The sequence below is a fragment of the Sturnira hondurensis genome, unplaced genomic scaffold (genome assembly GCF_014824575.4).
Source record: "Sturnira hondurensis isolate 20B ecotype Veracruz unplaced genomic scaffold, ASM1482457v3 Scaffold0003693, whole genome shotgun sequence".
In the NCBI taxonomy this organism is placed as follows: Eukaryota; Metazoa; Chordata; class Mammalia; order Chiroptera; family Phyllostomidae; genus Sturnira; species Sturnira hondurensis.
The window spans coordinates 10,257,267-10,282,355 of record NW_028076324.1 but is presented as its reverse complement, the minus strand read 5'-3'; the positions used below and the strand labels follow the sequence as shown (position 1 = coordinate 10,282,355).

At 57.0% G+C, this 25,089-nt stretch overlaps 1 protein-coding gene across 8 annotated transcripts in view; it reads left to right on the top strand.

Annotated features, from left to right (window-relative positions):
• The window catches only part of PTPRS (protein tyrosine phosphatase receptor type S), a 95,995-nt gene that overhangs the window by 44,483 nt on the left and 26,423 nt on the right, over positions 1-25,089 (top strand). For all 8 annotated transcript variants that reach the window (XM_037042633.1, XM_037042640.1, XM_037042639.1 and 5 more), the window contains exons 4-10: positions 539-680; positions 3,501-3,689; positions 9,111-9,221; positions 19,930-20,199; positions 21,658-22,239; positions 23,179-23,312; positions 23,739-23,883. In XM_037042633.1, the coding sequence (XP_036898528.1) occupies positions 539-680; positions 3,501-3,689; positions 9,111-9,221; positions 19,930-20,199; positions 21,658-22,239; positions 23,179-23,312; positions 23,739-23,883 (1,573 nt within the window). The remainder of the gene's footprint in view (positions 1-538; positions 681-3,500; positions 3,690-9,110; positions 9,222-19,929; positions 20,200-21,657; positions 22,240-23,178; positions 23,313-23,738; positions 23,884-25,089) is intronic.

The window sequence follows — 25,089 nt, the reverse complement described above, 5'->3', positions numbered from 1 at the left end:
TGAGTCAGGGTGAGGGGGGCAGCCTGGGGCCAGTGCCCTCCAGACAGGGCCACAGCAGCTCAGTCACAGAAGATGCCGCAGGAACATCCCCCTGGCGTAACGTGGGCAGCCAGGGCCCTGTCCCACCCATCCCCTGCCTCTCGACCCCCTGTCTGCTCAGTGAGGGCCCTGCCAGGCTGCTTGTTCCGCCACCTTCACAGCCTGCGGCCCCAAGCAGGGCCCTGTCTCCTCTGAGTTTTATCTCACACTCACACAGAGTCACACCCAACACCAGTGCTCACAGAAAGGCTTTGGCACACGTGCACGTGAGCAGATGTGCGTCTTTCTGCCTCCCACACACCTTCACAGCCCGTCACACAGACCTCCCGTGCTGGTCACACACCCACGAGCACATGCTACTCTACTGGTCGGCGCCTAGGCCCAGCTTTCTGCCGCTAGTGCATACCCATGGGGCAGGGTATGTCTCACCCCCCAGTGCCTCTCCCTGGACCCCTGGGGCCCCAGCCTGGCCTTGACATTTCTCCCCTGCCCATGGCAGACGATCGAGTTTGACGGGAGTGCAGGGGCCGTGCTGAGGATCCAGCCCCTGCGGACGCCGAGGGACGAGAACGTGTACGAGTGCGTGGCTCAGAACTCAGTCGGGGATGCCGTGGCTCACGCCAAGCTCACTGTCCTCCGAGGTACCAGATTCCCCATGCGGGGTGGGGAGAATGGGGCTCTCCGCCTTAGGGACAAACACCAGAGGCATCTATGGAAGTCTCACTTCGGATTTTCTCTTTGAGAGACCTCAGTCTGCCTTCTCTAACCCCTAACATCACTGAGCCCAGAACCTACTGATAGAATTTAGCCGGCCTTTGCAGCAAAGAGGAGTGTTAAAAGACTAGAGTCATCCTCATTTCTTTTTTTACATGAATCATGTTTTTCTGATTACAAGAGGCTAACCAAACCCAAACTGGTTCAAATAAGAAAGAAAATTAATTGGTTCATGGAATTAAAATGTAAGCAGAGCGCAAGCTTCAGGTCCAGCTGAATCCAGGAGCTCAGACAATGTTCTCAGAGCCCACTCTCTCTGCCTCTAGGCTTGTTTTTTTCTACATCACCTGCATCCTCAGCGAGCTGCCTCCCAGTACCTCCAGGCTTCCAAGCCACTAACCAAAAGGGAGAACCACATGACCCAGGACTGGGGCACATTGGGCCAGCTTGACCATGCCTGAGCCAGTTACTGTGGCTGGAGGAACAATCAGAGGATTCTAATTAGCAGAGCTCTCCCTGGAGTCCAGGGTGTGTCAGCCCTTAGACAGTGTCAGTAAGGTGTGGTTCCCCCAGAGTAATCGAGCAGAATAGATGCTGGACAGGCAGAAACAGCTGCCCCCCACTTCCCTTTACACTCACATGGGTCCTCTGGGAACACAGCTTCACTGGGCCATTTGTGGTCCTCTTGAGGTTGGGTTGGGGCACTGGAAAATTTCTTCCTCATTATAAAACAGCAGCATCAGACAGCCCTGCCACAAATTCCCACCCAGCTGCTCTCTGCTGCCTTCTGTATTGCAAGGTGGATTTGACCCCCGGGTGGGGCAGGGGGTGCCTGCAACTTGAGTTCCACTCCCAGCACTGCCACTCTGAAGTTGTGTGACGCTGGACAAATTAACAAAACTCGGAGCTGCCGTTTCCTCTCCTGGAGCCGGGTGGTGATGCTCAGCGCAAGGGGGGTTTTTCACGAACCAGATGCGCGCACAGTGCCGGCGTGGGACTCCCGCAGTGTTCCACAGGGAATGAGTACTTGGCCACGTCTGTCTGTCTGTCTGATGTGATTATTACTGTCATTGTTGTGTCATTCTGGCGTGAGCAAGGCAGCATGGCCACCAATCATTCTGCAGCTCTCAGGTGGGCGGGTTGCCCCTGTCACCTGCAGGGGTGCCCTGACCCTGCCTGTTCTGTAAGTGTGGGCCACCTCGCAGTTACGTGGGTGGGAGGCGGCCCCGCGTGTGGCCCCCATGGTGGCGTTCTTCCAGTGTCCTCCAGGGCTTCAGAGCTGTGGTCAGCTTGGAGCCCTGGGAAGAGGCATCCCATTGGTCCCAGGGAGACTTTGTCCCAGACCCTGGTGTGTGGCCTCTTGGGGTCCCGCTCTCAGAAAGCTCTGCTGTGGCCACATAGAAATTCTTAATGATGTTTTCACCGGAGGCCCCATAGTCTCATTTTCTGTGGGTCCTGGAGCCCGTCCCGCGGGGGATGGAGGGAGCAGCGGGGAGGAGTCAGCAGCCTGGCCCCCTCACAGCAGATATTTTTGCCTGACCTTTCCCGGGCACAGATAGAACACTCTGCCTTCCCTTGCCCAGTGCCGGCCGCCACTGTAAGGGCTCGGAGAGTTAAAAGAACAAGCTGTGAATCTATTAACTGCCCTGGGTGTCTAGGAAAGCTACATGTCTGCTTCCTGGCCCCCATCGAGGCCTCCTTGGTGTCCATCTGTGCTCCAGCTGCTAGTAGGATGTGGTGCTTGGGCCGGGCACCTGCCCAGGGTGTTTGACCCAGGAACGCCCAGCCTCCCCAGCTCCAGCCCTGGGCTCTAGTCCCCACCCCTGGCTGAACGAGGACGGTCTGAGCTGCTGGGCCCAGTTTTTCCCTGCCTCTCCCTCCCTCCCCTGCCATCTGATTGTGGACTCCGCTCACGCCTCCCACGCCGTTGTTTTAATTAAACTCCGAGGAATAGGGCACAATGTGGTACGCGATGAACATTTTTGTTTAATTAGGAGCTCGCAATAACGTCAGGCAGCCACGGCCTCCCCCAGCACCCACGCGCCTGCTCCCACCCTGGCTGGGTGCCACCCACACTTGCTCACGGGGACCCCAGCAGAGTTGCACATACACGGGAATCACATACACATGGGACGTGTGTGGGGTGTGGGTGCATGCATGGGTGCACGAGCATGCACACAGGAAACAGGAGCACGGAGGAATGTAGGCAGACCTGGCCTCCAGCATGCACAGGCCAGCCCTGAGCACCAAGAATTGAGGCCCAGTTATTTTGGTCTTAACCTCTAGTGATGTCCTCAGTACGAAGGAGAATCACCTCAGGTAGGGTCCTGCTGCCCCCTCAGACCCTGGTAGGTCTGGGCCCAGTTTGAGGGTTCTGCAGCTACCATCCCAGCCTTCTCCTGGTGCAGCCAGGCCTGGGTGCAAATCCCAGCCTTGTGTGTTCTGGTTGTATGACCTGGGGCAGGCGTGTGTCTGTCTGAGCCTCAGTTTCCCCCTCTGAAGTAAGCCCCCTGTCTGAGGAGGGCACAGGCTAGTACATAGTTAGCGTCCAGGACATGGGACTGGGGCCTCTTGCCCTCCGTGCAGCAAGCCCTGCGTGGGCCACAACCACAGCCCACTCACTCCACTGGGGAAATGCGGTGCCTGCTGTGGCTCCTGGCCGTGGCAGCCCGTCCCTGAGCTCTCCGATGGAGGGGTGGCCATGCAATAACCAGGCCTCTGCCCCATTTCTCTGTCTCCGCCCACAGAGGACCAGCTGCCCTCTGGTTTCCCCAACATCGACATGGGCCCCCAGCTGAAGGTGGTGGAGCGGACTCGGACGGCCACGATGCTGTGTGCTGCCAGTGGCAACCCTGACCCCGAGATCACCTGGTTCAAGGACTTCCTGCCCGTGGACCCCAGTGCTAGCAATGGGCGCATCAAGCAGCTGAGATCAGGTGAGTGCAGGTTGGCAGGAGCACCTGGGAGCCACAGAAGGCAGCAGGGGGAGGGCAGCAGCTCCAAGCTTCAAGCCCCGTGCACTAACAGGAGATGGAAAGGCAGAGAGGACGGGCGGCCGTGGAGGCGCTGCTGGTGGGGCGAGTGTCCTCAGAGCGGAACCAGAGGGCATGTGGCTGTGATGGGGCATAGACTGGCCAGGGGGATGGAGAGCTGTGGTCGATGGTAGGGGGAGAGTTCTTTAATGCCTGGGTGGGCACACAGTGGGCCCAGTGGTGCCCAGTGGTGGGCGGTGGAGGCCCCAGGGGCACAGTGTCTCTAGCGCCCAGCAGTGGGTTCCCAGCAAGGCACAGGTAGTGCCAGCTGATGGAAAGCCACAGAGGATGGTGACTTCCTGCAATGTCCCAGCAGTGGGGGCACATAGGGGGACAGGCAACCAGAGGTGATGGGGAGCTATCTTCAGTGCCTAACCACTGGGTTTATAACACGGGGCAGTCAAGGTATTGGAGAGCCATGGGAGGTGGAGTAGGGAGAGTGTCCTCCATGCTCAAGTAGTGAACATCTCTGGAGGAGATAGTGCGCCATAGACAGATAAGGTGTGGGGAGCCATAGAGAGCTGCAGGGGTAGAGTGTCCCCAAGACTGAAGCTGCTGAGGAAGTTATGGGGTGGAGACAGGCCGCCTAGCCTGCTTGTCTAGGCCCCGGCTGGGCTAGAGGGCCTTGGGACAGAGCACGGTGACCTGGTCACCTCAGGGATGAGTGGTTCCACAGCTGTGTCTCAGCAGGGCACCCACGTGCCCCGTCTGTGAGTCCCTGTGTTGGGGGGTTGCTGTGTGTGTATATTGTGTTCATTTTCCCCCTGCTTCACGCTGTGTCTGTGTGTGTGTCTGGGCCCCCTGTGCTGGTCCAATCTGTGGGCACATGCCAGCCGTGCCGTCCGCACGTGGGTTCGCCCCCCCGCCCCGCTGCAGGGCAGAGCTTCTCTCTGCAGGTCTCAGCCACACGTTTACCCACGTCACCGTTCCTCCCTGGGCAGGCTCCCCACATGCACATGCCGTAGGCCACAACCCCTAGTCCTTGTGTGTGCAGATACACACAGTAGGGTTGTGGCCACGTGTACTCACGTGTGTTTCGGCCTGTTGTGAGTACCCTCGTTGGAGCGTGTCTCTTTTCACTTTCTCTTTCCCCTTCCTCTGAGGACTCTGCTTCGGACCACCCGTGCCCCTCACTCGCCTTCTGACTCACAGCCCAGCTGCGTCTGGGAGGAGCCTCTCTGCCCACCCTGTGCTTTCTGCTCCCCTCCCCAGAGAAGACCTTAGCTCTGGAGAAGGGCAGACGTTAAGCCCAGAATTTCCGCATTGGGGGGAGAGCCTGGCCCCTCCTGATCTGTCTGGGGATACTCGCAGCTTTGGGGGTCCGCTGGGGGGATGATGGCACCCTTGGGAACCCAGTTGCTGTTCTGCTGGCACCCACTACCCCGTCCCCAGAACAGTGATACCACTGAGAGCATAGGCCTCAGGGCCGGATGGCCCAGGCCAGATGTCACCCGTGTCCTAGGACGGTCCCCTCTGGGTCTCCGCATCCTTGTAAAATGTGTCTGCTCCCTGACTACTGTGAGGGCCCAGGACAGAATGCCTGGCACGTGATGGGGGCTCAGTGAACAGAAGCTGCTTCATTGATCATAATAAACCAGATTATTCTGACCTCCGCCCCCGCCCTGCTCCCATGGGTGTACAGACTTCTGCATAACCGCGCATTAATGATCCTGTTCTCTCTTTCTTGTCCCTCCGTTGTAAACGTTCAGAAACCTTTGGTAAGTCATTTCTTCACCGTGTCAGCGACTAACGTCCCCCCTTCGATCCCCTGCCCTGTCCCCCCAGACTAACAGCCACTGTGACAGTAACTGACCCACTCTAACGTGGCATGTTTACTAACCCAGTCCTCTCGGCCGGCACTCCCCACCGGCCACTGAGTCTTTCCCAGCCAGGCACCGAGGAGCTACAGAGAGAGGACCCCAAAGGGAAAAGAGGAAACAGGCAAGGCCACACCAGGTCATTCCAACCCCAGGATGGAGGCTGAGGGGAAATCAGGGGCATCCTGCTCTCTGCATGTATCAGTCCACCTGTCCCGTTCTGGGTTGTGACCCTGCTGGAAAACAATGAAGTGACAGAAGTTTTGGGGGTCAGGGCTGGACCCAGAGGGGAATTTTCTAGCAGGTCTGGTACTGGGCATCATTCATTCTTTTTCCCCAGTGCCTAACCTGAATTCCCTGAGACCAACTGCTGGATTAATTCTTACTAAGGTGAGAATGACTGAGAGCGACCCATGATTTTTCCTTGTCTTCCTTTTCCTCTCAATATAGTGGCTGTGGGCTATTTGGCCATCTTGGGAAGAAGGCCTGTTCTCTAGCCTCTAGCTTCTATCATCATAATCCACATGTAGTGAATCATCCCAAAACAGGGGCTGACCCAGCGTCCCAATTGCCCGGGATTCTAGTTCTTCACGTTGCAGCCTTAGCAAATTCCCATCTCCTCTGTGTAAAGAGGAGAGAGTGGCCTTGCTGGGTTGAAGATTTTATAAGAGATAATGTGGGGGCTCAAAAAGTTCAGGTTCAAGGGTCCCCAGCCTGGTAGGCTGCATAGCTGGATCCAAGGCCCAGCCCCGCCTCAGACTCACAGTGTGACGGTTCCCTTGGCCCATCTGTAAGGTGGGCCTGGGCCGTGAAAAGGAACCGTTTGTTCCATCCTTGACAGCTTCTCTGCCCTGGCCTTGGTCCCTTCGTCCTCGGCAGGGTTATCAGCTGTCATCGGGGTGGGGGAGGGGGGAGATGGCGCCCAAGAAGGCGAGCTGAGGGTGTGACACTCCAGTCTGGGACCTCCTTTTCCTGTCTGACTGAGTTGGCCCTGCCCCCAGTACCCAGGTGGACACACAGATAACCCTTTTTTCCTCTTTTCCTTTTGGAAGTAAAGGAGGCTGCAGGGCCCTCCCTCTGCCCTCCATCCCTTTCACTGCCCTCCCCTGTCTTTCCTACCTGGCCCGTCTGTAACGCCTTACCCTTGCTGTATTAATGCCCGACCCTGGGGCACTAACCGGTCTCCCACTGTCTCTAACAAGATTCCCAAGATCCCTGGGGCTCCTGTCCCTCCCAAGAACGAAAGAAGGAAGGAAGGTCCTAGACCTTCCTCCCTCAGCCCAGAAGGAAGGCAGCCAACAGGGCCGGGCCAGGCCATAGACTACTTCCTGGGGCACAGTGATGCCCCTCCGTCCCCAGGAGATTCCTGCCTCGCCTATAGGAAGCCCTCCTGATTGACGAGTGCTCAAACCCACCCTGCTCCTGGGAGCCTTGCCTCCTCTTCCTCAGCAAGGTCTGCAGGGTCTGTAGACCTGGGCTGGCCTGGCCCCACCGGGGTCAGAGCGGACAGGCCTGGCTTCCTAGGGGCCCCCGGCCCCCCAGGACTGCCTTCTGTCATTCACCTGACTCTCTCTGCTTCCCTTACAGAAAGCACTCCGATCCAAGGTAAGAGGCTCTTTACCCGCCCACCCACTCATGCTCTCACTGCCCACCCAGCCCCCCAGGTCCCAGGAGGGGCTGCCTCAGGCCCCCCTCCAAGTGTCCCCACCACCCTGCCCAGTGTTCATCTGCTCTCTGTGTCTGTGTGGCTGTCTGTGGCTCGGGGGCCGAGTCTGGCTGCAGTGGCCCCTCAGGCCACCTGGCTGCAGGAAGGGCAGCGCCTCCCGTGCCCGTCCGCAGTGCTGGAAGCCGGGTGTGTGGGCATTGCTCTGCACTCAGCCCTCATCGTCTGTCTCCAGCCTTGGTTTTCTTGTCAGTAAAACGAGTGTGTGGAAGGGGGTCAGGTCAGGTCAGCTCTCCCAGCTCTGAAGCTGTGGTCCAGGGTGGGGTCTGGTGTGCAGGAGCAGGGGGTCAGCCAGTCTCAGAGGCCAGGTCTGACTTCAGCCTCTGGGCACTGCCCCGGAGAACAGACTAGAGTAGACCTGGACAGGAGACCCGAGGAAAAGTGAGCGTCTCCTCCTGGCATCGCCACAAAATGCTGTGTGGCTCAGAGCAGCCGCTCTGCCCTCTCTGGGCCTCCATAGCAGCACCTGCCTTCCTGCTCCCCAGAGCCTCGAGGTCAGGGGAAAAGTAGCAGCGTTGTGTGGGGCAGACCCTCAGCCACCTCTGAGGGAAGTGTCCCTGTAACTCCCACAGGGCAACCTCGAACAAAGCTGGGAGGAGGGGTCTGTCTGGCAGCCCCGACTGGATTTTCAGACTCGGTGCCAGGGACCCTGGCCTAAGCCTGTGACTCTGACCCACTTGGAGATACTCACTTGTTTCTGTTCACAGGCCAGCCAGCACTGGAGTCCAGGCCTGCAGTTCAGACGTACTTAGAGGCGTTCACTCATCTTTATTTTCTGTGAAGATGAGGGGTTGCCCTAGGGTTTGGTTTCGGGTGTCCTTGGGAAAATCCTGGGCTCATTTCACTTTGCCATGGGCACTGTCGTGCTCGATCACGGCCGGTGCTTCCAGGTTTTTGAGAAGTTTCATTCTTTCTTCTGTGTTCACGGAGAAGCCTGCTTCGGGCCTGTGATTTCTCACCTGCTGAGGGGGAATCAGTCCTGTTTTCATGTGCCTCACGGGCTCTGCTGAGGTCTGTGATCTGGGCTGGTGCTCTTAAATATGCTGGAGAAAATTGGCCTCTTCTTTAACTTTTTATTCATACCTGGCCAACAAATTCTTTGATCCAGGCTTATGATGTTAGACTTGATGTATGTCAGTCTCGATGTCCTTGACTTTAGCCGTCACCACAGGCAACCAGTCCTGTTTGAAACTTGGTTCAAACACCTGTGGCGAACTGCGGCCCTGCCTAGGTTGACTTACAGGCGGTGCGGGCTTTGGGGCCCATGATTCCAAACACACTTGGGGAACCCAGACCCGTGTTCACTTCCACATGGGCCCTGGGCGGAACCATCAGCGCCCCCACCAGCTCCCTGACCTGGCGCATCCCCTGGGCTGTTAGGACCCAGGGTCTCAGGAGAGACCGTTGCCGGTGTTAAAGCCAGCCCCTCCTTTCCCCTTTGCCTGGGCAGTAGCCCTCGGAGCTTTTGCAAACGCACCTTCACGGCCCACACTCCTCCCAGCTCCTAGTTCCCCTCCGCGGCCGTTTGTGAAGCCTCAGCCCCATGACCAGCTGCTTTCACAGTGACAGTGCACGGTGTCTGGGGAACGTGATGTGTTCAGAACAGTCCGGGGCTCGACTCTGGGTGGGGCCAGACGGGCCAGGGAGACGCTGGCCCAGCCGGGGCTTCCAGGCTAACTCGACCCTCTCACCTGCCTCTCTGGCCCAGCTCTCCTCTGGGAGAGCCCTTCCGGCCCACCCCTTGGCCTGCCCTGACTGGCTGCATTTTGTCCCTTCTCCCCACAGGGGCTCTGCAGATTGAGAGCAGTGAGGAGACCGACCAGGGCAAATACGAGTGTGTGGCCACCAACAACGCTGGTGTGCGCTACTCCTCCCCTGCCAACCTCTACGTGCGAGGTAGGGAACGCCGCACCCAGGTCGGAGGCAGGGACCCACCCCACCCCATCCCCGTCCCCATCCCTCCTCAGGCTCACAGCCTCCGGGCTCCCCTGTCCCCTGCAGACCTGAGCAGGAGGGCCTCTCTGCCAAGTCGTAGTGGGACTGTGGGCCAGGTGGCATCCCTCTCCAGATCTCAGTGTCCTTGCCAACAAAATGGGGGCAGTTTCATCCCCCTACCCCTGTGCCTTGTGATGGACACCCAAGTGGGGTACAGGTCTTGGGGGTGGTGGCAGGAGGGCAGGACCGGGGAGGGCTTCAGTCTTGAGCCTGCAGGGCCGGGGGAGTCTGCAGGCCCGGGGGAGTCTGCAGGCCTCTGCCCCACCCCGCCGCCCGCCCACCTGCCCACCCGAGTCAGCTTCTTCTGTGGTGTGTTGTGCGTGCCTCCCCTTGTCATGTGCTCGCTTTGCTTCTCCAAAATCCGTGGCCTCGTAGCTCGCCTCACTGTCCCCCCCTCCAGCACCCTCCATCTAAGAACTGGGGACAGGTCTGCGAGGGTGCCCCCCCCACTGGCCCTGCACCCTCATCTTTCCCGGAGCCCGGTGCTCTCTCCTGGTCACCCTCAGAAAAGACTGGAGTAGGCCAGAGCGAGCCCTACGCCTGGTGCTCTCTCCAGGCGGCCCGGTTTGTCCCTCCCAGAGGCGTGGGTGTTGTAGTCCCCACCCCCCACCCTCCAGGGAAGCCCCAGGGAGCTTCTATACACACTTCTTTTGGGGTCCCATGATGTCCCCGCAAAGGTCCTGGGGGCTTCCCCTGCCCCTAGATGCATCTGTTGACCCCCTTACCCTCGTTGGTTCTCTTCAGCCCCTTCAGAAATTTTAATCTGCCCCATCCTCCACTATTTTGTTCCTCTGTCTCCTACCTCCCGATGGGTGTTTCTGGTCCTCTTTGTGGCAGAAACAGCTTCTGCCTGCCCGGAAATGGCCCCATTCAAGCCCCGGGGCTTTCCCATTGGCTCTGTACACTTGACTCCATCATGCTCCTTCTCCGGGCCTCAGTTTCCCCCATTTGGCATAACCAGCCGGGCAGCCCCTCCCTTACCCACCGCCCCACCAGGCACAGCCCCACCGGCCCTGACGCAGCTCCTTGGCTCTGCACCTTGGGTTTTGCATCTGGTGTCTGAGGAGGAGGCTGCATGGAGGGAGGGGACGGGGACGCGGTTGGGCAGGCGGGCAGGGGGCACATTCGATCTGCTGCCACAGCCCCTCTGGTGAGTTACAGTGCGTCCACGACTCCGACCGGCTGGTCTCATCTAACCTGCTGACTTTGCTGCAGACACCTGGGATGGGGATGGATAAGTCTGGCAGAGCTCAGGGGCAGTATGGATGGCAGGAGCGGGGCGGGGGTGGGGGCGGGGCCTCTAGCAAGCGTATGACAAGGGAGGGGGCCGTCTGCGTCCTCAGCCCCCTGGAGTGGGGGTGCCCGGCATGTGCCTCTGTCCACCTGGGGGGTCCAGCATCCCAGTCTTTAACTGGGTCTCAGATGCTCCAAAATTGAATTTTAAAAAAAATCGTGAAAGGCAAATGTAGACCTTGTTCGTCAAGGAAGGAGTGGAGGAAAGGGAAAAGGTCGTTGCTGTTCTTTTCTATTTTTTAATTTTAATTTTTTTTTTGGTTTAAAGAAAAAAACAAACTATTGCAGCTTTTAGCCTTGGGAAGTCCTCTTTTTACTCTCTGTATCTCCCCTATTTTTTCTCTTCTCCCCATGTCATTGTGTTCTGCATCAAACCCCCTTTACATCCCTCAGAGCTTCGAGAAGGTTGGTGTGTTTTTTTCTTTTTTACTTTCTTTACCCACATTTTTACATTCTGAAAGTGACATGCGCACACACGAAATACACACAGACACGCGCACAGACAGCACAGACACGCACGTGGAAAACGATAGAAAAATGAACTAAAAAAAGTAAAAACAATGGAATATAAACAATACGCGCAAAACAAACAGAACAAAACAAAAAACCGCCACGCGGGAGCAAAAACCCAGAAAGACACGAAAATCTCAGCCGCGCCCAGCCCGGCCTAGGGCAGGCCGCACACATGCGATGCTTGCATTGTGGTCGCCTCTTTGCATCCGTTGGTAATGTTGTTGCTAAGTTTTTTGCACTCCTCGTCGTCATGGTAACTTGGGCCTGATGCATGCTGGGAGAATGTAAAAATTTCTCTGCATGCCACTCTTGTCAGTTCGGTTTGGTGAATTCTCAACGCCTTCTGTTGGAGTGTTTTTTGTCTTCTGTTACGTTTTTCTCTTTTGGTTTTCTTCATTTTCCTTTCGTTACTCCTTTTGTTTAATTACGAGGGCTTTTTTTTCCTGTTTTGTTTCATTTTAGGGGGGAAAAAACCGATCCGTTCGTTATTTTTTCCCCCTCCCATTCCCTTCACCCAGCCCCTTTCTCCTCCAGAGCGTTTTGTCTTCGGTTCTGTCTTGTGTTTCCGTGCTACTTGGTTTCGGTTTCTTGGGCTGAACTGTTCTGTGGTGGTTCTCCAAACGCATTGTGATTTCAAAGCCAGTGTTCCTGTCCCAACTACTATCTGGGAGGGCGGAAGGGGTCCCACAGCTGGGATGCTGGGGCAGAAAGTGACCACCGGGCTCCAGGGTGTGAGGGAGGGGGCATAGGCAGCCGGTGAGGAGTGGTCATCGCCGGGGTGGGGTGTGCGGGGAGGGCGGCCCCCTTTGCTTGCCCTCGCAGGCCAGCCCCCTTCTGCCTGGCCCTGTCAGGCAGCAGTGCTGGAGGGGACTTAAGCAAAAGCACATTCCCATTCTTCTGCCTCAGTGTGAGACCGCCTCCCACCCTCCCAAACAACCCCCACCCCCCGGGAATGGGCCGGCAGCACTTTGAGTTCTCGTTTTCATTACAGTGGCAAGTCCAAATGTGGGAAGTGGCCACCTTAAATTGGACCGTCCTCCCAGAATCATGCATGCTTGGCACACAGGCAGCACTCAGAATGGCAGCTGGTGTGATGACTTTGTGGGTCCTGGCTGGGCACAAATACAGAACGCCCATCAGAAAATGTAGCAGGACAGACTTTGGAAGAAATACTTAGAAGGCTATCCTGCCTTTTAGTGTTATGCCTTCACCTCCCAGGTGATGTTGGCTGATTCCCCACCCCCTCCCAGGCTCTGGGTCTAGGTACAGGTGTCTTTTGTCCAGCAGTACTGCATGGTCACTTTCTGAGTCCCTGAGCATCAGAACTGTGGACTCCGGAGAAAACCCAGGGGAACTTTGGACACAGCCTCTCCCCCCTCTGCCTCCCGATTCTCTCTGCCTCGCTCTCTCTTTCAGCTTCTCTCTCTCTGTCTCTCTCACTCCTGCAAACCTTTGGAGATGCAGGCTCCCCTCCTTTGCTCCCTCCCTTGAGTAAAGGCAAGCCCTTGAGAGTTCCACTCCAACCCCCAAACCAGCCTCCAGTAAAGTCTGTTTGGATTTCTGATCTCCAGCCCCCAGCCACTACCCACCATAGATGATCACTGAGGGCAGAGGTCAACCTCTCTGGGGGTCGCCTGTTGCCCTCTTCTCCCCTATCTGCCTTCACTGAACTCCCAGTTATTAAGTCTGGGGCCAAGTTGGCAAGGGGAGTTTAGATGCAGAAAGAAGGGGTACATTTCCCTTGTCTCCTTTTTAACCCAGCGTGTGAGCTGTCGGGCTGGCCCTCAGGGAAGTCCCAAAGATGGAAGAGAGGGGCCTCCCAGCCCCTCCACCAAAGCAGGGTCCCAGTAGATTGGAACTGAGAGGCAGCTGCGGGTCTCGAAGACCACTCGGACTTGGAGGGCATTGTATCCTAGTGATGAGAGCACAACTACGCTCTAGCAGACCAGGGTTCAAATCCTGCCTCTGCTTCTCCTGGGCTGTATGGCTTTGGGCTGCTCACCATTTCCTCATATGAACAATAAGGATCGTTAATATGCCTAGCTGACCGGGTAGTTGGGAGGATTCCATTAAGCTAATTAATGCTCCTCTAGTGCATGGCACCAAAAAAAAAAAAAACAAAAAAAACTGTTAGTGGGGTTGTTGTAGAACAGGAAGTAGAGACTTCAAGCAGATGACCTGGACGAGTCACTTCCCTTCACTGGGGACCTCAGTTTCCCTGTTACCTATTTAACAGATCCACTGTTTGGATGGTGTGGCCCGTGGGAAACTGCTTTGAAAAGGGCAGAGGCTCATTCATTTGCTCTGATCTTATTTTCACCAGTGCTTTTCTGAGGCCATACTGTGGTCTTGTTTTTCCCTGGCTCAAAACCTGTTCCTGTGAGATCAGGGGCCTCCCTGGAGCGACGCCTCTCATCCCACTCCTGGCCACTCCCCAGGCAGTTCTGTGGCCACAGCATCAGAGGGGAGCAGAAGAGGCCCAAGTTGGGTGCTAGGTGACCCTTGCAGATGAGTGCCAGGCCTCCCGAAGAGGTGGGCCACCCGGCATGATCTGCCCTGACAGCTACAAGCGTTTACACTGTTGCCACAGCAGCCAGGCCCGGGAGTTAAGTGCAAGGAATTTCCACCCCAAATCTAACTCTTCTTCAACTCATGATCTCCGTTTTGCTGATCCTGGGTTTCCAGGGGGCAGAATATTCAGACGTATCCTTCTCCTGAACTTTATCTCTGAGACCCAAAAGGGCAAAGTCAAAACCAAGCCGCACTGGCAGCCACACTCCCAGAACTCCCCTGGGGAAGGTGCAGCTCAGGCTTTTGATGAGGTGGGAAGATGATCATATTCCATGCTCCCTGTTAATGTTCTTTTTTTGTCTCTTTAAAATTACAAGCCTTTTAGGTGCAAGTTAGTGGTTAAAGATGGTGTCTTGATCACTTGGTCCAACACCATAGCATTATTGAACCTCGATGCACAGGACCCAGTTAAATGGTGAGCCTCGTACCTGTGTTGCGTGGACGAGCAGGGAGAACTCAGAGCAAGCTGGAGACGTGGGGAAGAACTTCCCACCTTTACCCTCAAGATGTCATCAGGGATTGGGAGGAGGCCATGCGGGGCTGGGATAATTTGAGGCCCGGTCTCAAACACCGAACTAAGGAACCGGGACGCGGTGCCCGTCACCAGCCGGTGAGGCGGATGGGGCGCCCCAGTCTCCAGTTGCTCTTCATGGCCCTTTATCTGCAGCCTATCCCTTCGGTATTTTCAGAGCAGTTCGTAGCCTGGAATCTTAGGAGACAAATCATCTTTAAAATTAAATTTCTAGCACTAAAGCCATGTAATTAGTGGATATGACTTCTAAGTGTTCCCGTTACCTCCTGGACCCCCAAAACAGGAGTAGATGAAGGTATTGGGGCCCAGAACCCCTGTCACCTCCTATATCTCTAGGAAGGCTTCCACAGGGATGTGCCGGCAAGCCCCCCCCCACCCCCGTTCTGCTCATCATACCCAGCTATGCCACCCTGGGGCTAGGTGGTGGCAAGTCAAGACCCAGCCTTTCTCCTCATCCCACCCTCACCCCAAGGGGGGAGGGGGCTCCCTGGCAAGGAGGCAGGCCCCCTCTGTCAGGCACGGCGGGTGGCGGGGAGGGAGGCGCCCTGCAGGAACACTGAGCTCCAGACACCTCTCGCCTGCTGCCTGCCTCTCACTCTGTGCCTTGCTGTCTCCGCTGTTTGGTGGGGGGTGAGGGGACGTTAGATTACACCTTGTCATTTGAGAAGCCCCGCCTCTCCAGTGGCAGCAGAGGGGGCAAGGGGGGTGTCCGTTAATTGGCAAGATGTCATCCTGCTTTCTGGTAGAACAAAAAACTTTGTTAAAGTGGGGAGAGAGAGGATATTTAAATACATAAGTGAACCAAAATGTCCAGCTCAAAATGCCAACTTGCCAAGGCCACTGGTCTGCCTGTGGGCCGGAGGTCCAGCCAGGTCCCTCCAGGCCTTGCATGCCATCTGATGGCGGAGGGAGCTGGTGGTGGGAGGAGGGAGGCCAGGTGGCTGGGGGGAGGGAGATATCAAGGCAGGCCAGTGGGGGTGGTGCCCGCCCTCCCTGGGCTACAGGAGGGGGCTCCACGGAGGGGCTGAGAAACCGGATTTGAAATTAGGCCTCGGACCCCCTCCCTTCCCGACAGGTGTAATCTAAGCTTAAACCCGTGGAGGCTGCAGAACTTCTTGGCATCTCTCCCCTGCCCTCCCCACCCTGTCCGCATTTTGGAGTCCAGAGGAGCATCCAGTTAGCTTCTCGCACCCCAAAATGCCCCCCAGAGCCCCACGCCCCACCCCTCGGAGCTGCGGCTTGCTGAATCATCGAGATGTCTGACACTGTCCAGTCCCCTGCCTAGTGCTTCAACCAGATCACCTCACTTTTCAGTTCCCCCTCACCCTTCCCCACCCTTCTCCCCTGAACCCCACTTTTGGTTTTTGAGTTGATGCCTCTTCCTGTTTGGGGGAGGGGTCGTCTCCCGGTTGCTTTGACGGCTTTTGAGTTGTTTTTCCATGTGAATCGGGGTTTGAAGCGACCCACCCCCATCCCAAACCCGTCAACCCCCCCACCGCCCACCTTCCTGACCCCCTCACCCACGCGGGTCCCCCCGCTGGGACCCCCGGCTACTCGGTGACGAGAAGAGCTGGAAACGAGAGCCAGCCGGAGCGTGCTGAGGACCAAGGCTGGTGTGGTCCCCTTATAACCTGCCTGGACCCTCCATTCAGGTCGGTAATTGGGGGCGGGGGTCCTGTGGGGCCACTCTGTCCCATGGGCTCCGCGCCCACCTTACTTTCTCACCCGCACCTCAAACTTGCAGCCAGGGGTGGAAAGATGATGTGGGTGGGTGCCAGCACCAAACTGGGCAGAACACAGCGTCAGCCGCCCATCCTTGCCAGCTAGGAGGGTGTCTGGAAGCCTTATGAGACCCCCAAGGGGGCTCTGAGCCGCCAGTGCTGGTGGGCACCATCCCCTCCAAACTTGTGGCAAACCAGCCCTCTTCCCACAGCCTCAAAAGTGAGTCGGGTGGTGAGAAAGCAAGTGGGCAAAGTGTCCCAGGTGCCAGCTTGCGCGGCTCTTGGCAGATCCGTTCAGCCGATGGCTGCCGGCCACGTTGGGGATTATACGCACTAAAATTGCTTCTGTTGATGATTGCCCACCCACATTTAACTGACTTACAGTTAACAACCTTGCACAGCAAGTCTTTTCCATATTCAAGAAGCCTCGTCTCCTTCTGACGAAAGGTGCCTTCCAAATTGTGACACTTCCTAGGGGCAGATCTTTTAGGATCAGATGCGAACAGGGTCTCTTGGATGCGACGCTGAACCTCACAGGGGGATAAACCAGGCTCATACGTGGTCTTTTGCTTCTGAAGCCGGCTCTTACTCCCTCTGATGTTTCGACAATCCCTTTGGTGTAAGCCTTTTACTGGAGGCTTCTGGACATTGATTGTCATGGCTGCTGGTTAGTGGGCCACTGGTGGCGACCGGGTGTTACCGGGCTGGCAGCCGTGCACAGGACATGGGTGCCTTTGCCCTCATAGATGTCCTCAGTGGGTAAGGAGGCACAAGTGCGGAGCAGCCAAGTTCCAAACAGGGACACCTGCCCGTGATCCTGGCTGTTCGCCGTGGTGAGAGGAGAGGAGGCTGGCACACCCTGGGGTGTGCCCTCTAGCCCCACCATGCCCTCCCTGGACCTGCCTTCGTGCCTCCCAGCAGCCCCGCCACCTCCCCGAGCCTCTGCTCCCTCGCCTGCCAAGCTGGCATAAGAACATTTGCCTCTCAAAGCTGGGAGGGGTGAAGCCACGTGCGGATTCAGTAGAAATTCTTGCTGTTTCATTTTTTTTAAACTTAATTCTAATTCCTCCCCAGACTCTCCTAAGGGAGAGGATGTAGTTGACTTTCCTTCCCAGCACCCTGGAAGTCCAGAAGGAGACTTCACCAGTCCCATGCCAGGCCGAGCAACCTCTCTGTCCTAGGCCTTGTCCCAGGCAGCTTAATGGCCTCAGCATGTCACCAATTGCCTCCATTTTACAGATGAGGAAACTGAGGCTCCAGGCGGATGAGGGCTCTTCCCAAGGCCACAGGGCTCATTCAGTCCCGTTAGCGTCGGGCCTCTGCCTGTCTTGCCCTAAGCAACAGGCAGGGTGTCGCTGAGAAGCAGCCTTAGGGGGGCTTCAAGAGAGGGGCTCCTGTGGGGCTGGGCTGGTTTGCCCCGAAGGCTCGTGCGCTGCGAGGATGTCACCTCAGTAGCTGCCAAGGCTCTTGGGGTGCCAGGTAGGGGGGGTCAGACCCTGTGTTCTGCCAGGGGTGGGGGGGGTACCCCCCGGGGAAGCCACAGCCCTTCTCCTTTCAGACCCCGATTTTCAGCCCCACACCCATTCCATCTTTTTTGTTGTTCCTGCTTTTGGAAGGTTTTTGTGTTTGGTTGGTGTTTTGGATTTTTCTTTTTTTCCGCTTTGTTTCTTCATTTGTTTCTCCTGGTTTTGTTTTGGACGTTGATGCCGTTTTCTGTCCTTGATTAATTAGCTCCCCACGCTCATCCCCCATCATGTTCTGTTTCCATGACAACGCAGCGTTGGGCATCCCACTCATGTGCCTCGCTGTGGATGCCGGTGGCGGCGGCTGGCCTGGACCACGTTCACTGGCTGGGCAGATCCCATTCTCTTCCCCTGACTCCCCCCACCCCCCTCCGCCCCCGCCCTGCCAGAGAGCCGCCCCCCATCTCAGACCCCCCCCCCCGCCCACCCATCATCCCACGACTGTCTGCATGGCTCCTCCCCTCCTCCCTGCTGTCCACCCCACCCCTGAGGGGACACCTTCCACTTCCTCCATCCTGTCTCCACTGTGACTCTGGACTTTTCGTGGGGCTCCCTTTTCTGAAGGGTGCCGACTCCTTAACCCTCCTCCCCACCCCTGCAGGGCTTCCCCCTTCTCGTTGCTTCCCTTCAGGGATTCAGAGAGCATAGACTGGGGTTCCCGCTGGGAGCCCAGTCTGCCTCCCTTCACCCTCTATCGCCCCCTCCTCTGTAAGGCAGGCCACACCCCTGCAAACACCCTCTTAGGGGTGCAGCTGTACCCCTAATACCATGCGGAAATTAGAGGTAGGTTAGAATGCTGAAAGTCACAGTGTCCCTGGTTTGCCTTCTGAGACTCCACTCTGTCCGGTCTACAGTTAGAGACAAGACTCCTTGACCTGCCCAGAGCTGGGAACCTGCCCATGTGGCTTCCTGACGCCCTAAGATCTTAGCCAGGGACAAGTTCTTTCTGGCCAGAAGGCCAGCCTTTACTAGGCTGTCCCCAGTCCTTCCCACTGCGGTTAAACCGCTTTTAGTGGGGCCACAGTGCCGTTTGGAAGTTCAGGGGCCCGTGAGCATCAGCCCCTTTCACCCCTAGCCCAAGAAACCTGTCCAACTTCCGAAAATGGAGCCCCCGAAATGTGTCCTGCTGCCTTCATAGTCTGCAAGCGGGGGACAGAAGGCTGCATCTGCTTCCCTGCTAAGAAATGCACAGAACATGTCCCTGTTTTCCCAGCGTTCAAGTTCATTTGCCCCGTTTATTACTATTATTATTATTACTACTACTACTATGACTATGACTATTATTGTTGTATCCTGCCAGGGCTAGGATGTGACAATGTGGCGTGTCACATTGGGTCACATCCGCTAGAGTTAATATGCAGCATTGAAGTGGGCCCCCTCCCTCCTCCTCCTCTCTCTGTCTCTGTCCCTCTCCCTGTGTTCTCTCTCTCTCTCTCTCTCTCTCTCTCTCTCTCTCTCTCTCTCTCTCTCTCTCTCTCGCCTCTCCTATCTCTCCTCTCTGGCACCCCCGTGAGTGTGCACTAAGGCCCCTGAGATCCGGGCCTCTTCGATGCATTAGCGCTCTCTGTTCTCCTCCCTCTCCTTCTCTCCGTCTCTCTCTCTCTCTCTGTTCTTCTCTCTCTCTCTCTGTTCTTCTCTCTCTCTCTCTCTGTCTCTCTGTCTCTCTGTCTCTCTGTCTTTCTCCACCAGTCTCTCTTGCATGCTGTTTGTGACTCTGAGAGCTGCATTTATCAATGGAAACTTGTGAGATCCGACAGAAGCTTTTAGAAGGGTTTCTATACCCAAAAACCACAAAAATTTCATTAGAGTTTCTCATCTTTTCCTGGAGGGCTCCCGGGGAAATGGGCGGGGTCCCTGGGTCACCAGAGGGGGCAAAGGGCGGAGGGCCCAGATTCCGGCCCCCTCTGCCTCCTGGTTCCAGCTCTTCCCCTGAGCTCCGAGCTCCATTCTGCCCCCACATGCAGCCGGGACTTTCCAAAGCCCCCCCCACTTGGGAGCGAGGCCGGAGGGTCTGCCCCCTGAAGCCACGTCTGTCATCAAAGATGAGAAACAGCTGATAAATTTTTGTGTTCGTAACTGTGCTGTGACCAGCCCCTCTGGTCTCTGAAACCCTGTTGCTATGAAATAATGCTTCATGTCTCTGATTATATATCGATATATCTCTATTGTTTGTGAAGTACCTTCCTTTGAAGTTTTGGTTTCTTTGTGTTGGAATTTGTTTTTTTTTTAATTTGGTTTCTTTGTTTTCTTTTCATTTGGAATAAAAAAAATTTTTAACTGGGGGAAGGAAACAGCCTTGTTTATATTTAAATTGTCTTCCACTTTTTCCCCCTTCTTTTTCTTTCTGTCTTTCTTTTCTTTCTTCCTGCTTCCTTCCTTCCTTCCTTCCTGCCTCTGCATTCTCTCTCCCCCCAACTCCCACCCCGAACCTCGTGCTTCTCCCTCGTGACCCCCAGTCCGCCGCGTGGCTCCTCGATTCTCCATCTTGCCTATGAGCCATGAGATCATGCCAGGCGGCAACGTGAACATCACCTGTGTAGCCGTGGGCTCGCCCATGCCGTACGTCAAGTGGATGCAGGGCGCTGAGGACCTGACACCTGAAGATGACATGCCCGTGGGTCGGAACGTGCTGGAGCTCACGGACGTCAAAGACTCTGCCAACTACACATGTGTAGCCATGTCCAGCCTGGGCGTCATCGAGGCTGTGGCCCAGATCACAGTGAAATGTAAGCAGGGGGCGCAGGGGAGGCGGGTGGTCCTTGACCCCCCAGATGCAGGCGCGGAAGTACAGGTGCAGACCCCCTGAGTTTTGGCTGTGGACACTTGTGGCTTTGAAGGGGCACCTTTCTGTGGATCTATATTTATTGGTTACAAATTATTCTGGGCCCCATGGAATGAGACACAGTCTTGCTCTGTGGATCCCACAGTCCAAAGTGAGAGGCGCCTGTGTAGCCCCGGAGCTGTGACATGGGCCGACCAGGGCCTCAAAGGGGGCCGTGCAGCACCATTTACACTCCTGGAGGAAAGGCCCCACCTCCCAAGAAAGTGAGGCCAGGGAAAGACTAAAAGTCAAGAGGGAATTCAAGCTGAAGAAGATGGGGCACAGTTCTAAGAAAAAAGAATAGCCAGTGCCAGGACTCGGAGGGATTGGGAGGGTAGGCGTGGGGACTACAGAGTCTCCCTATGTCTCAAGTGGGTCGTGAGGTTCAGAGGGAGGTGGCCACAAAGGTTTTCTCCAGCTTTAAAACAGGAGGCAGCAAACTACAGCCCTCGGGCCGAATCTGGCCTTCCACTTGTTTTTATAAATAAAGTTTTGTTGGCACACACTCGTTTGTTCACGGCTCGTCAGTGGAAGCCTTCTGGCTACAAAGGCAGAGCTAAGTAGTCTCAGCAGAGGCCTGGAGAGCTGCAAGTGTGTAGTGTCTGGGCTTTTCCAGGGGAAGCGTGAGGAGCCCCGCCCCAGGGCTGTGGGAGTGTCCGTGTCAGCTGGTTTGCTGGCTGTTTACTGAGGGGCTGAACTGATGAACGCTTCCAGGGGCCTGGATGAGACTTTGGGGGCAAGCAGGAAAGAAAATCCTAATTATCCAGGTGCTGGGACATGGCTATAGACAAAATGGGGCCTTGCTGCTGGGGAGAATGTGAAAATGAGGGAACCGTAGGCAGCGACAAGAACTGGGCCAGGGGACCTCTGGCCTCGGTGGTGAATGAGGCCTTAAGGAACCGTGTCGGCCAGAGCTGGCCCCGTAGCCGTGGGAGCGTCTGAGGCACCGGAACAGCGAGTGTGGAGTGGGAACACAGAAGGGCCCTCTGGCCAAGCAGAGTGAGCCACAGAGAGAGCTGTGGGCCAACGTTTCCTTCAACCGTATTTTTCTTAAATAGCAAATTTTTCTTTAAGTAAATGTTCTCAGCTCTCCAGGCCTCCTCATCTCTGCTGTGATGGGGTGGTAGCCACCAGCAGTAAGTAAATAAGCGCTGCTGTATTCCAATAAAACTCGATTCACAAAAACAAGTGCCAGACTTTGGACCACAGTTTGCTGACCCCTGCTATAGGTGATGGGATGGGAGTCATTGGTCACTGCCAGGGAAATCAAGGCTCAGAGAGGGCAGTTGTATAGCTGACAGTCACACAGCTTTCAGGGCACACAGGCCACCATGTGACCGTGCCGATGCCCCTCCCCCAACAGCTCTTCCCAAAGCGCCCGGGACGCCCGTGGTGACAGAGAACACAGCCACAAGCATCACCATCACCTGGGACTCAGGTAACCCAGACCCTGTGTCCTACTACGTCATCGAGTACAAGTCCAAGAGCCAGGACGGGCCGTACCAGATCAAAGAGGACATCACCACCACACGGTACAGCATCGGTGGCCTGAGCCCCAACTCGGAGTATGAAATCTGGGTGTCGGCGGTCAACTCTATCGGCCAGGGCCCCCCCAGCGAGTCCGTGGTGACCCGCACGGGCGAGCAGGCCCCGGCCAGCGCGCCGCGGAACGTGCAGGCCCGCATGCTCAGCGCCACCACCATGATCATCCAGTGGGAGGAGCCCGTGGAGCCCAATGGCCTGATCCGGGGCTACAGGATCTACTACACCATGGAGCCCGAGCACCCCGTGGGCAACTGGCAGAAGCACAACGTGGACGACAGCCTGCTGACCACCGTGGGCAGCCTGCTGGAGGACGAGACCTACACCGTGCGCGTGCTTGCCTTCACCTCCGTGGGCGACGGGCCCCTCTCAGACCCCATCCAGGTCAAGACACAGCCAGGAGGTGAGGGGCCGCAGGGTCTGGGGCCGCCCGGCAGAGGGAGAGGCACAGGCACAGGCACGGTGGTGTGCCTGCCCCTCTCAGGCGACTGGCTGATCCTGCCTGGAAGTGACAAAGTGGTTTATTTGTCCCACTTTAAAACATTTTCACACTAGTGTTTCAAAGCAGGAAGTTGTCCCAGAAAACCCAGATTTCTGGCTTCCCTTTGGGACTCTGATTTGGCAAGCCCATGGGGCTGTAACCAGGCATGCAGATAGGTCCCCTTGGCTGCATCTGAATGAAGGCGTGCCCTTTCCCGTTGCCGCCGTTTCCCATTAGCTGCCCGGCCCGCTGGCATCTGGGTTGAGCACCGCTCTTGGCTGCTCTTGTTGAAGAGATTCACGCTGCCCATTTTGAAGTAACCAATGGAACACGCGTGACCAGAGGCAGCACTCAAGCTGAAGGACCGGGGTCGTTGGGTGGGGGGCATCTTGGTGGGTGGGACCCCGCTCTCTGCAGGTTTCTGGTCCTTCCCTCACGGGTGCAGGCTTCCCAAACCTCCAATCTAGGGCGACTCAGGCAACCCAAGCGAAGTGACACGGGGGTCGGGACTCGGCCTCCACGTAGCAGAGCGGGTGGAGATCCTCGTCTCCAAACATGGTCCCCACCAGTTTCTCTGTCACTGAACTTGGATGGGGGGCGGGGAGGCGGTGCGGTGATTTGATGAGGGGATTTGGAAGCAGAATGGGGGGATTGAGGTGGACACCTGACACCAGAGAGTCCCCCTGGAAAGCAAAGAGTAGTAAGAAGAGTAGGAGAGCATTCTGGAAGTATCTGGAGACAAACAGCCTGAGCTCCATGGGGCTCTGTGAGGAGAATGCAGACACCTGGCAGGTTAAGCGTGCCAGGGGTGGACCCCTCTCTGTCCTCTCCCCATTTCTGTTTCTTTGTCCCTTACCCCAGTGCCTGGCCAGCCCATGAATTTCCGGGCCGAGGCCAAGTCAGAGACGAGCATCGGACTCTCGTGGAGCCCCCCAAGGCAAGAGAGCATCGTCATGTATGAGCTCCTGTTCCGGGAAGGCGAGCATGGCAGAGAGGTACCTGGGGGGCCAGGCGGGGTTGGGAGGCGCTTGCCAGGGCCTCCCTCACCCACTCTGAGGGGCTGCTGCTGCCATCCTGCTGGCTCCGTCCAACACCTCTCCCCTCCTCTCTCTGCCCCGTGTTGCTGATTTTCCCATCTCTCCGTGTCTCTGTCTGTCTCTCTTTCCTCTGCCCACTTCTTTCTCCCTCTTCTCTCCTGTGTCTCACCCTCTCTCGCTGTTTCTAATTCATTGGTGTCTCTGTCTCTGTGTGTCTTTCCATTTCTTTTCTCTGTGTCTTTGTGTTTGTCTCCTCCGTGATCTCTCCGTTTATGCCCGTTTGCATCTCCTTCCCTCTGTGTCCATTTCTGTCTTGGTTGTCATCTCTAAATCTCTGTTTCTCTGTCTCTGTGTCTCTCTCGCCGCCCCTGTTTCTGCTCCCAGGTCAGGAGGACCTTCGACCCAGCCACGATGTTCGTGGTGGATGACCTCAAGCCCAACACAGAGTATGCCTTCCGCCTGGCGGCACACTCTCCCCAAGGCCTGGGCGCCTTCACCTCGGTGGTGCGGCAGCGCACGCTGCAGTCCAGTAGGTGTCTCTCGGACCCCGCCCTCATCTTTGGGGGGGGGGACACCCTTGGCCATTGCAGATGTCCTCTGTGCTCATTGACCTAGGCTGAGCCTGCCATAGTGGGTGGGGGTGCCTCTGGCCCATCCCCTGCTCACTCCTGGACCTCAGGCCCATCCACCAGGGCTGTCCTCTCTCTTCCCGCCAGGGCAGCGGGGTTCCGCAGGCTCTGCTCTCTGTCTTCCTGGGGGCTGGTTTTGCGGGTTTGCCCTCAGTTTGGGAGGAGTTGCTAACTGCACTTCTCTTCCTCCCCGGTTTGGGGCTGATTGGAAGGGTACACAAGGCTGTCGCATCTTGCACCCCAGGGAGAGAAAAGGGTGCGGAGACCATCTCAGCTCCCCCTGGCACCCCTTTCTCCCCCCACCACAGGGTCCCCATGGCCAAGGGCAGGGGTGATGGGGCCAGAGCTGACACTGGGTTTTAGGGGTACTGCAGGGCTCAGTACAGGGCTCTCAAATTCCTAGAGTTCTGTGCTGTGCCCGCCTGGCCTCCCTGTCACAAACAAGCTACCTTGTGGCCAGGACACTGCAGCTGGGAGCTGGCTCTGGGCCACACTGTGGCCCCCGCCACCACCCTCCCGGCCTGCTCTGAGCTCAGAGAGCATGTGAAGGCCCCTCTTCCCGCTCTGGTGCTGCCTCCCTCTCCTCCCTCTGCTCTCTCTCTCTGCTCAGCCTAGCCCCGAGTGGCCGCTGGTGTGGCCTCCACCGCCGTGGTCTCCACTGCCGTGGCCTTCGTCGTTGTGGCCCTCCTCCCCTCCCACTTCTCAGTCAGTCACGCGTAGCCATCCAGGCCTTGTACCGGAAGCAGCCTCAGTGTGCAAACATTCGAGCTGCCCCTCCCCAACCCCCCACCGGGTGTGTGCACCTGGTGGGGCATCACTGGTCAGTCGAGAATGACAGCAACTCGGGTCAGGGTGTCTGAACTGCTGGGGTCAGGGGCCTCGGAGACACAGCACCCTGCCACCCCCAGCCCCTTCCTCCCTCCACGCTTCTCCATGCCGAGCCCAGCGCTCTGCAGGTCACAGGTGTCTGGGCGTTCTTGTGCGTGAGGCGATCAGTGAGGGTGTCCTGTGGCTTGGGCAGCCACGTGAGAGACTGGCACAGGTGCCACCCAGGTGAGTACGCGCTGGTCTCAAGCAGGTTCACAAAGACGGCCCACCCTGCATGC